This window comes from Homarus americanus, unplaced genomic scaffold, assembly GCF_018991925.1.
Source record: "Homarus americanus isolate GMGI-L3 unplaced genomic scaffold, GMGI_Hamer_2.0 scaffold55640, whole genome shotgun sequence".
Taxonomy (NCBI): domain Eukaryota; kingdom Metazoa; phylum Arthropoda; class Malacostraca; order Decapoda; family Nephropidae; genus Homarus; species Homarus americanus.
This window is the reverse complement of record NW_024713650.1, coordinates 2806130-2818484: the sequence shown is the minus strand read 5'-3', so window position 1 is coordinate 2818484 and position 12355 is coordinate 2806130. Positions and strand designations below refer to the sequence as shown.

Here is a 12355-nt window from a genome sequence, read left to right as displayed (position 1 = left end):
AAATATAAGCTAATTTGTAAATTATTATTGGTTAATTATTAAGGTGATTTAGTCATGGTTATTCAGATATTTAGTTAATTACAGTACATTCATTTGTTATTGTTTTCGGAAAGAGCACACAGGAATGATGTACTGTGGCCAATGTGTTTATTGTGTATTTAAGTGTAGAGGAAGTAAATGATAAATAGAGAATAAGGTTATACAGAGAATCTATTTTAGATACAAGATGATTCATTTTAATGTAATATATAAAGAAACAAATATTTTCAAGAGGTGTTAAAGCTATGGGGTTTATAGAGGTAACATAAGGACCAACTTGTTGACTGATAAACGCTATATTTTTCTCTTGTATGAATTACTTGGATGTGTAGTTAGGAAAGTAATTGGATTCGACTCTGTGGAAGGTACGATTGGTTAAATTGACTTTAGTATGAATTTAACCTCTAGTCATAATGGTCTCAATCCTAACCTAACTTAATAATAGCAAAACAGTTGGGTCAAATCCAAATGGGCTTTAGGTTTGGTTTGGTTAGGATGGGTCTGTTAGGGCTGGGATCCATTTGACTTGCGAGGATGAAAGTACTATACATGTAATACAGTTGGTTATCGGAGGAAGAGATCAATTGATCTTTGATAATTTTGATAAACTTGATAATATAGGTAGTGGTAAAAGCTTCATTAACTTTTTTTGTTAGGATTAATGAATTAGTCAAAATTTCCTGATTCTAACTACGTAGTATACTGTATATTCCTAGTCAAGAAGTTGCAATATTGATATATTATCATTAATAACTCTTAATAAGGTTTTAAGTTTCTATTCAGTTACACCATTGGAATTAGTTACAGTAATTGATTTAAGATAATGATAAAGATAAGTGCATTTGTGAGCACTTTATTGTAGTCTACGTTATCCTTAAGAAGTTGAAAATTTTTATTTCTTTTTCATATCCATTTTGTTCTTCATTTTTATTTTATTAATTTATTTATTTTTAATTTCTGACTTTGCTGAGGTAATTCCCACTTCTTACACATGTTCCTTGAAATAATCCCTGACCATGGTGGGTTAAGTGAGCTTATAGAATCTGGGAACCTTCTCCTGTTCCCTGCTTGTGATCTCTTAATCTTTCCTCCTCTCCCATTGTTATACGTGATGGACCAAGTGGTACAGACACTGAGTGGAGGGAAGGTGAGGGAAGGGTTAGAAGGAGAGTCACTCAAGACAGAGGAAACTGCAACAGGGGAGAGTTAAGACATTAAATGCCATTACTTCATACACAAATTTACTCATATCTCGGTTTTTTTTCCTTTAATAGTTTTATATTGTTCAGTACGTTTTATTATAATTAGTTATGCTAAGATGCTTGTTAATTTGTATTTAGGTGTTGGACGATAAATTGTACAAGTTGCCAGTAGCGATTCCAAAATTTTATATCTAGTCAGTTTGTATTAAATCTCAAAATATTGTGTTGGTTTTTATTCCCATATGTTATTTGATTATTATAATGTATTTCTCTTGTGTAATTATGATGCAGTACACTGATGAAAGGTATAAAATAATCTTGGTTTAAACTGTCAAAGGATAATGTTAAAAATACTCCCAAGTACTGTACATAATGTGGTAATGTTCTTAATTAGCCACAATTTTAAATTACATCTTGAGGTAGTCATTACAGCAGCCTCAGCATTCCATTAATCTAGCCATAATTGGATGTGTTCTGTTATCTTTAGTTGTGGGAGAGTAATGGAAAGGATGAATGTTTGTGAATTCAGGGTCAGTTTATTGAAGTGAATATTTGTGGCAAGATTTCATTCATATTTGTATGTTTAGGTTAGTTCAGTGTTAAGTACAGATTTCATGTACCTGTACTGTATTCATTATAAATTTATTGAAATAATTTGTATCTCATAATGCACAATGTTTTTTTATACTCCTGCAATTATACTGTATACAGTATTTTATCAATACCTTAGAATATAAAGAAGTAAGGTTGTATCAGCCAGTACAATCTAACCTCAGTATGTTCTAAATTCAGACCATTTTTACATTGTCACATTAGTTTTACAAGTTACAATATGTACAGTATAGTTAAGAGAGGCATTCCAGTAATATTCAGAAGGTTTTGTTTTGTATTACGTTCCTTTTTTCTGTGTAGTATTTCAATCGTCATCAAGTTTTAATATCTATATTGTTGAAAAGATTTTAGAAAAATTTAGTGAATCTCTTACCCATTGAATTTAGGTTTGGGCAGAAGTACAATATGGTGAAACCTCGTTGAATCATATTTTTTGTTCTGGTTGATATTTTCAAGTTTAATTGATAAAGTTGGCAAAATATCTAAGCTGAGGCATATCCAAAGGCAGCATTGAGCATCAATTTGTAACTAAACATGCGACTCCTCTCATATGCACCAAAAGATTTTCTGCAGTAGGCCTATACACTATATCTCACTGGAGCTATACACCTTTTCAGAGTACTACTGTGTATCTCATGTTAGGGGTGTTTTGATTATTGAATATACGGTAGGTACTTTATTACTAGAGTCCTTCATCCCCAACCATATTAATTGATTAACGAGGTTTCATTAAAGAAATGATTTTTATCAACTTGCTTGATAAGGTTACCTGTTCAATACCAACATTATTTGGTACTGTACATTGAATCGGTTCTGGTACATGTGCCAATTTACTGTGCTGTGCTGAGTTAGCATAGTCACCAAGGGTTTGCACACTGTATTAACACATTAAAACTGCTTCAAGACATTGACTTGGTCCACTTCCATGTGGATGATAAATTAATATATCAGCCCTACTGGATTGAGCCACCATCCTCGAGAGCATTCAGTGATCATCTTAATGATGATAAGTCATCATGCTTAAGGGATTAAATACAGTACTGTATATTAGTAACAGATAATGATCCCAGTCTCTCATTTTCAGAATAAATCTTTGTGCCCAGGAAATGCTATCCAAGACGTAAAGAAGGAAATAAATGCCAGGGGCGGATCCAGGAATATCAAAGGGGGGGGGGGAACATGGCGAGCACAGTGAGCCCACCCAGCTGGGGGTGCTGTAAGCCCCCCAGAATTTTTTTTGAATTTTGACCAATATCATGGGCATTTTGAAGCCATGTGCACTTGATATCAGGATGCTTATTCTGAAGTCAATAGTAAATATTTTTTACTATACAAAAATGCCTGAGTACAGTACTGCATTAAAGAAAAAATACTGGAATTTTCTGGTGAAAGGGGAGGTTGTCTCACCCCCCTGGATCTGCCCTTGAATGCATCTATAGACATTGATACTGGATTAATAATTCTCAAATATCAGTTTGGGAATCTTCTACACACAAGAAGAGGCAATTAGTTACATTACTGTATTTGTTTAGTGTTTGTTGGATCTGTATAAAATAGGTAGTTGATGTATCAAAGAAAAATGAATATTAAGGTGTTGAAGCTTTTCACCTCATCTGCTGACAGTACTAGAGGTGGATAATCTCTTAAAAATGTGAAACAGAACATGACCAACCATTAACCTATATTTAAAAATTTTCCATTGTATCAAAGGTGTTTTATGAGTACCGTAACAAATATGAATACTGTTTCAACATTCGGCAGAGATGATAATCATATACAAATCCCAAAATAAAAGTTTGTATTATTTTAGGGGGTAATTCTGCACATTTAGACAGCACCATTTTGTAGCAAAGTTGGAGCACTAAATCTGAAGATATAAAGTTGGTACAGAATAATGTAGTTTGTGCTGTTTTGTGTAGTAATGCTGTAGTTTGATAAATATGATATTAGAAGCACTAATGTGTAAAGAGGAATCGGGAGAGTGATTTTTTTATATAATATTTGTCTTATGTTTTCTCGGATAAATTTTATTGCATTACTCTTTCCCATATTGTGAGTTTATTACTGAGGGGTTTGTATTGATGTAAAGTCATTATGATACAACAATTGAGATACAACAATTAAATAGGCGTCACTCCAGGACGAAGACGGCTAGAAGTAGGACAGTATTCAGCGTATTCTTCCCACGTGCAGCCGACAGTGGTGCAACATTCTGCTGTTATCGACGACGACTGACGGCGGCGACGATAGTGTGACCCCCGACGACCCCTGACCCAGGTAGTCACAAACAAATTTGCTTGGTGAACACTTAAGAATGGAGACCTGCCAGAGAGAGAGAGACCGTGATGAGGATGTTTGTTTATACATTGTCTTTCACTTCATCTTAAATCTTTCATGGAGAAGATCCAGGCACTCGGTACCCAAGGTAATCAAGGCAGTTTAACCTAAACTGGCACCTACTTCACTGTTATGAATACTGAGCCTATGTCGACACTGAATCATAGACTCCAGAGCGTTCAAGGGACAATATCAAGGGTACCCTTTTTTCTACATATGTTAATATTCATAAAGTACAGTATGAATGTACTGTTGTGACATTTTTTTTATAACTATCTGAGAGGGAGGTTCTTCAGTACAAGGGAGTTGTGTGTTATGATCCCAGGTGATTTTTCATGGTATACAAGCCCTTAAGTTGGGTTGAATTTTTAGGTCCATGTCCCTGAATATGTACCTACTAGTAAGAGGTCCTGTATTGTCATGAATATTAGTGGGGTGATTAGCTGTCTAGTATTCACTCAATATAGGAAATATGTTGTGTTGGCAAAATTGTTTCTAGAGGTAAAGATTATGAATAAATCTCATAAGATGGATGGATAATAACGTTCACTTCTTACCCCTGAATTGGATCCTCATTTGAGATGACTTTTTCATACTTGATTTCAAATATGGAAGAGTTGAAACTATACAGTAATCATCCTACCTTTAGGTTTATTATTTAAACATTATTAGCTCTCTTGAACACTCTGTAAGTGGATGTTCTGTGTTGGACATCGAGACTCCAATTCAACTCAAACTAGTTTAGGTTGGCTGTGAGTAAGTTAGATTAATTTTGATAAGGTTATATATCCGAGTCCTCAATGTACTGTGGTACCTAATTTTAATCAAAATCTGAGTCTGGATTCCAAACTAGTATGTTCCAACTGGTAGAAACATGTTCACCTTGTGTTGATGTTGTGTTGGCCAGTGTCAGGACTGGAGGGAGTGATCTCAATAGTGGCGGTTGGGAGGTTCACAGATACGGCCCTCTTGTCTCTAACGTCTCTCTCTCCATCACCATCTGTCGGGGAATACAAAGATGATGTAATTTACACAAGTATTAGAACTGGGCGGGTAGTGGAGCTGCACCCCTTTCCTCGTAGTCAATTATTCTTAGGGCTGTGATAAAGTACCTATGTTGTATCTTTCTGACATGAGTTAATTTTATTTTTCTTTGTACTGATTTGTGCTTATAAAAGTGTCAGCTATTTACCAATACACTGTACTCACTTTCTCTCAACAAAGTACAGTACAGTACTCACCGTGCACTTTCAGGCAGGTGTCTGTGCTTCGCTTGATGTGATGGTGATTGGGAGGGGTGAGGGACCTGCGGTACACGTCTTTGCCACAGATGGCTTCCAAGTTGTGTCGCAAGCGGGCCCGACATAGTGCCAGCCTCTCCTTATTCCATAACACCTCCCACTCTGCTTCTGTCCTGTGTGTGTATATCCATAACACATGTCAACATTTATGTTACCAACTGTGTTAATAATTATGGGGCCAAATAGACCACTGCCAGTGGTGGCCGCTCATGGTGGAGTGGTAAAGTTTAACAACTACCAGTACATTTATTTGAAAAATTATACAAACCCATGAAGTTATTAACTTTAAATGAAACCATGAACATTATTTTTGGTAATACTTAACAGGTTTAGTGCACCTAAGCCACATATTCTCAACCAGTTTTGTATGGAACACAGATGCAGAAATTGCAATGCGTATTCGTATTTATTTCTTTGTTTTTTTATGAACACATCTGCACCTATGGCACCCAGACCCCCAACTGGACCAGTGAGGTTCATGCCTATGGTGCCTGTAGGTCCTGCTGGATCGAACAACCACACTAATTTTGCCCCCTAACTGGTGGTGCTTAAGTCAACCATGAGAGGGTGTATCGGATCTGAGACTTGATGATGGTAGTTATGCAGACTCAGATCAGGACAAAGTGAAGGCAGTAAACAAATTCTTTTCCTCAGTGTTTACAAGAGAGGATGCAAACAATCTTCCTGCATTTAAGGAAAGACGGTTTGACAGTGCTGATGCGCATTATGTTCTCAGAAGGGTGTACATTAGAAAAAAAGTTTCATGGCTAAAGGTTCATAAGAGCCCTAGCCCTGAGAGTGTAATTCCCAGAGTGCTAAGTGAGTTGTGCAACAAGCTTGTTGAGCCCCTTAAAATCCTGCTCTACAGAAGCATGGATAAGGAAAAGGTCCTTGGCACCTGAAAAGTGGGATACTGTATATGAGTAATATTCAAACATGGAGATTACCACTCCACGGATGATTATAGGCCAGTGAACTTGATCATCATGTGTAAAGTACTAGAGAGCATTATAAGAGATGCCATGATGGAACATCTACTATGAAATAACCCTGTAAAGACGTGTCAACATGGTTTTATGCCTGGACGCTCTTGCTTGATGCAATTACTTAATGTGCTGGAAGTTTGGACTCTTATGCTGGAGTGAGAGTTGTGAAATCTTGGAATGACCTGCAGTGTGTGTGTTGTGACGGCACCGAGTGTGAGCTTTCAAGACCAGGCTTTACCAATACTGGTGCAGGCACAGATGCATTCTGGAGCTGATGCATACCCAGTACTTGCCAACAGTGCATAACATGAGACGTGATCGACTGCCCAGTTGGCAGACAAACCGACCAGTGGCAAAGAGGATAATGTATGAAGTAGTTAGAGGCATTCTCATACTTACTTATGGGTTATGTTTTGGGTCCTGGACTTTAAAGGCTCCAGGTCCTGGAGGAAGTCTTATACTCTCTGCCCCTGTCCTGTGATGGCCCCAACCTAACCTGACCTTAATGGGCCCCAACTCGATCCTACTTCATTGGTAGGATAAGGGGGATCACCAGAAAATTAACTCCCCAGCTTATTTCAACTGAAGGTAAAGCACTCTAACACTACTTGAGGGGGAGGGGGGGTAGGTTAATGTGAAGGTGGTTAATCTTAAAATGGTTTAAGCTGGGTGGCCCTTATCTTATGGGCCCTAGTTCTGATGGTCAATAAATTGCTGAAGATTAAATAAAGTTGAGCTAGGAAGCTGGAGCCTATTAGGACTGAGGCTCACTTGACCAGCCCCCCTCACCCCTAGAACACTCGTGACCTAACCTGCTCTCTAATTGACGTATCAGGTAAGGTTCCAGGGCCCACGATGTTGACACTACCACCAAGATGGCCGCTATCACTACCACCTGCAGGGAGATAAACTCAAATTACCTTAAAAGTGAAAAATCTGAATCCTGTTTCTCAAACACTGTTGCTGTACACTATGACTGGATCAACTAAACAATCTCCACCCCAGCTCATTTCACTTAAAGATTAACCACCCTAACACTCCATCCCCCCAAATAATGTTAGGGTGGTTAATCTTTAGGTAAAATAAGCTGGGGTGGAAACTTCACGTGATCCGTATTATTTTTAACCATTTAGCAGCAACCATCATCAATAGAAGTTTCATGTTCCTTGCTTTCCATTTTTGTCGGTTAGGGGTTGAGGATAACGTCAAGGTTAACCCATTTTATCTTTCTTCACGTGAGGATTAAACACCCTAATACTAATTGAGGGGAGAGGGTAGGTTAGCGTAAGGATGGTTAACCTTTGGATGAAATAAGCAGGGGGTGTTTCAACTCCATGTGACCCATTTTATTTTATTTTATTTTTAGTTGTGGGCGTAAGGACGAATGATGCTAGAATTCTCAGGATTTTTTTTTATTATTTTTACCCTCAACATTGTGTCATAACTTAAGTGGGCCAGTTAGATACGTTCTCATATCTCTAGTTAGGGGAAAAAAGTGTGGGTAAGAATATTAAAGAATCCATCTATCTGTGTAAAAGGAAGTACCCAGTCATTGGGAATATTTAATTTACGATGTCTTGATAATTAAAATCTCAGGAATAAAGAATGAGTAACTTTCTATGGGATCACGGTTTACCCCAGCGATTATTTTTTTTCTCCTTTTTATTACCTCACCTCTTCCCTCCCGCCATCCTTCCCTGAGCTATGGGACGGGAGCTGAGGTCTAGGGGCTTAAGAGATTCCAACCCGACATTCAAATTCACGTTTGGCGTGTCTGTGGAGACAAAAGATTATTGATGCGCCCGCTCTGACTCGAAGGCGTCGACTTATTGTACGCATTGTTAACATAATAGTTATATGGGCACACTTTCATAGAATTCAGTAATTACAACTTAATATTCAGTAATTACAACAATCTAATAGAGTTTATTGAAGATTTTAAACAGCTATTAACCTTAAAAGATCATTAGGTAAGTGATGTCCCGCGAGAGTCGTATGTAGATACAGTATTTCGCTTCTGTTTGTTAACCTGTCAATCTGTCATTTGTTTCCAGATGACGTCCCTGAAGAGCATTAAATTCCCAGGGGTACACACCAGCTGGACCCTCAGACTCCCCTGTTGTCACATACACAACAGGTGGATAGTGGCGGACGACGGCATGTGGTTAGCTGAATCACTAATCAATGAGGGTGATTGTAGTTCAAGGACAAGACGAGGTGAGAGACAAGTTAGTGCTGTAATCAAATTAGTTGAAATTCTACCTTATTTAGTAGCATGTTCCTCAACGATGTGGTGTTTATGACTGAACAGTGATCACCTTTGGTACGTCGCAAATAATGGAATCGATTTCGTATTCGCTTGTTCGAACTGTAGGACCAAAACATCGAAAGATACACAATACGGTTGATACCTTGATTGTATACTGCCTTATATATGCATTAATTCACCGTATATAATCATCAAGTGAAATATGCTAGGGTGTCTAATCAAGCAAAATAAACAGGGGTGTCTAATCTTCAGATGATCCAACAAAGTTTATGATCAACGCTATGTACTGCAATACCAGATAAGAGGGATGAACAAAAACACCTAACCTGGGCCTATCCTCCACAGGTAAGGTCATTACCCATTAGCCAGGATTACCTGAAGATTAGACACCCCAGCTTATTTCACCTGAAGATAAATCACCTTAACACTAACATAAACTAACCCCTCATCAGATAGCGCGCGCACACACAAAACTGGGTGTATATGCAGGACCCGCACGAGAGGTGATCCCCACTTACGGAGGCATAACTGCAGTCTGCACTCGAAATGACTGACGCCCACACACACACCCACACACACACACAACGAAAGAGAGACAGGGATAGAAAGACTGTAATAATAATTGCATTACTAATAATAATGACTATTAATTATTACTATTATCCTAAGATAGTGAGAGAGAGAGAGAATTTCGAGTATGGTCGCTGGCCACACTACAGGAGGTAGATTACAGTGTGCGCCTCTGGGATGTGAATATGGTATTGAAAGTTAATTGGGGGCATGGTGAACGCGTATGGTATTCCAATGTGGCCCTGGAACAAGTAGATATATTCCAATATGGCCGAGAACAGATAGGAATGTTCCAGTATGGCCCAGGACCATGTGGGAATATTCCAATACTTTGACCCAAGACTAAGTTAGAATATTCCAATATGGCCCAGGACCAAGTAGGAATATTCCAATATGACCGAGAACAAGTAAGAACATTCCAATATGGTGCAAGGCCAAGTAGGAATACAGTAGTATTACAATATGGCCTATGACCAAGTACGAATATTCCAATATGGCCCATGAGCAAGTAGGAATATTCCAATACGGACCAAGATAAGAATATTCCTATACAAGGTATATCCCAAACAAGTTAGAATATTCCAATATGGTCCAGCACCATGTAAAATGTTCCAATATGGCCCGGCACCATGTAGACTATTACAATGTGGCCCGGTACCATATAAAATATTCTAATATGGCCCGGGACCACGTAGAATATTCCAATATGGCCTAGTACCATGTAAAATATTCAAATATTTCTCGAGACGAAGTAGTAAGAAGAATATCCATGACATTGTACTTAACGCCTTCTGATGTCCAGTTTAAGGGAGGTTGTAGAACATGTAGAATGAAGACAATCATGGGTTGTAATATTTTCCCTTGTGTTGTGATATTTCCCCTTGTATTGTTAAACAAAGGGGAAATATTGTAATATTTCCCCTTTGTTTTAATATTTCCCCTTCTGTTGTAATATTTCCCATTGTGTTGTAATATTTTGTTTATCCCTGACAAACTGTGCCGTATTTTGTGTTTAATGACAGGAACTTATTTTAACCTAAGTCTTGGGTGCGTTCTACTTAGATCGCGATTCACCTGATGATATTAAATAAAGAAATACAACAGCTCGGCCAGTTAATTTCGCCGTGTGGCAATGCGTTACTGACTTGATCTTTCGTAAAAATGTGGTAAAAAAAATGCTTTGGTTACAAGTTACAAGTATAGGTGGGTAAATTTTCTGGTTGATAGTGACGTAATAAATTATTCTTGAGATAATAATAAAATAGAAATATGTTCAAGAGTGATAAATATGACTACACTTTCCTATGTTATATCGATTTTAGATTAACATAAAGGCAATTTCGATACGTTAAAAATCGAAAGGTTAAGTTGCTTGTTTCTTCGTATAATTTATAACATTCCAGTAGGGCTGTGGTGTTATGTATTGACAGGGTTCAGCTCCCTAAGCAACAGGATTCACTTTAGGGGTTATTAACGTTAAATTTTTCCCCTAACTGGAGATGTGAGAACTCATAAAACTTGTTCACTTAGATTCGGCATAAAAATTGGCATCCAAAATGGCACCGAAATTGTACTAAGACTATGACTTGAGTACATATATAAATGAAAACAAAAATTATTTAGTACAGTATTTGAATCTCGCGAAAGTATTAATAGAATAAAAAAAAAGTTAGACATCTATTAATTATTGATTGTAAAAATCTCATTAATCTTTTGGGGAAATTCTGATCAGTCTAAAATGATGTTTATTTCTTTGGCTCGTTCAGTTGCTAACATCTGGTAAAAGAAATTTGTTTTCCATACTACATACTGTGAGTTATTTGGGGTTTCACTTTTACAGTACAGAACTGAAAACCATTTGTGTCACTTACCATAACTCTGTAGTTCTTGCCTGCTGTGGTTGAGCCCCAGTGATAACTCTGACACCTCCTGCGTGTCAGCGGCCCTCTGTCAGCGGCGGCATGAACAACTCTGCCCAAAGAAGTTGTCCGACTGAGGCTTTGGCCACCTGAGTCTCAGGAGCCTCTTGTCGCCGACGCGGCTACAAACACGCACCTCATTGGCTACAACTCACCGCCTCCTCGCTCTCTGATTGGCTCTCTGGATCCCAGGTGTTGTTGGCATTTAATCCGAGACAATTTTCTTCGTTATGATTGTATTTTGGGCATCTCGAGTATGTGTCTTGGAGATCTAGTACACACGCAGCTCCTTTGTGGATAGTCTAGGATGTGTTTTACTGTAGCAAGAAAGGTTAAGATGACGAGAGCTTTGTGTGTTAGTGGGCGAGTAGAGTATAATTCTGTCCTTCGGGAATGGGTTATATTTAGCTGTATACGCCTTAACTCTAACGTAGGTACACACAAAACTCCTACCCTTATGTACACTCATTGTACATCCATACACAGTGGCGTGCACAGGAGGGGTACTTGGGGTTACACATAGGACCTTCTGCTCTTAACCCTGAGAAATGTCCTCTTTAGCCACATATGCTGTAGGTGATAACTGAACTATTGACTCTGACGTCATCATGCTACATAAAAACTCCCTCCTAAAACTCATCAAAATTCCCAGGGCGGACTCCCTAGTGGTGGCGTTTTACTGGCTCACAACAGCCTCGTCTGGTGTGTGTACGCCATTGTAGACGCGTACATACACATACATTAGACGTCACCTCTACATACACACACGTCCACCCTACACACACACACACACACACACGTCCACTCCTACACACACACGTCCACCCTACACACACACACACACACGTCCACCCCTACACACACACACACGTCACCCCTACACACACACACACACACACACACACACACACGTCCACACACACACACACGTCCACCCCTACACACACACACACACACACACGTCCACCCCTACACACACACACGTCCACACACACACACACACGTCCACCCCTACACACACACACACACACACACGTCCACCCCTACACACACACACACACACGTCCTACACACACACACACACACACGTCCTCCTACACACACACACACACGTCCACCC

General features: G+C 38.7%; 1 protein-coding gene across 1 annotated transcript; it reads right to left on the bottom strand.

Moving 5' to 3' along the window:
• Nucleotides 1–3189: 3189 nt before the first annotated feature.
• LOC121873536 (probable insulin-like peptide 7) lies at nucleotides 3190–11471 on the bottom strand. The gene is made up of 5 exons (XM_042377162.1): nucleotides 11188–11471; nucleotides 7290–7372; nucleotides 5432–5604; nucleotides 5073–5190; nucleotides 3190–4175 (listed from the first exon to the last, which is right to left on the bottom strand). Exons 1-5 carry the CDS (start codon nucleotides 11188–11190, stop codon nucleotides 3974–3976), a joined length of 579 nt encoding a protein of 192 aa, XP_042233096.1. The 5' UTR covers nucleotides 11191–11471; the 3' UTR covers nucleotides 3190–3973.
• Between the last annotated feature and the right edge of the window lie 884 nt (nucleotides 11472–12355).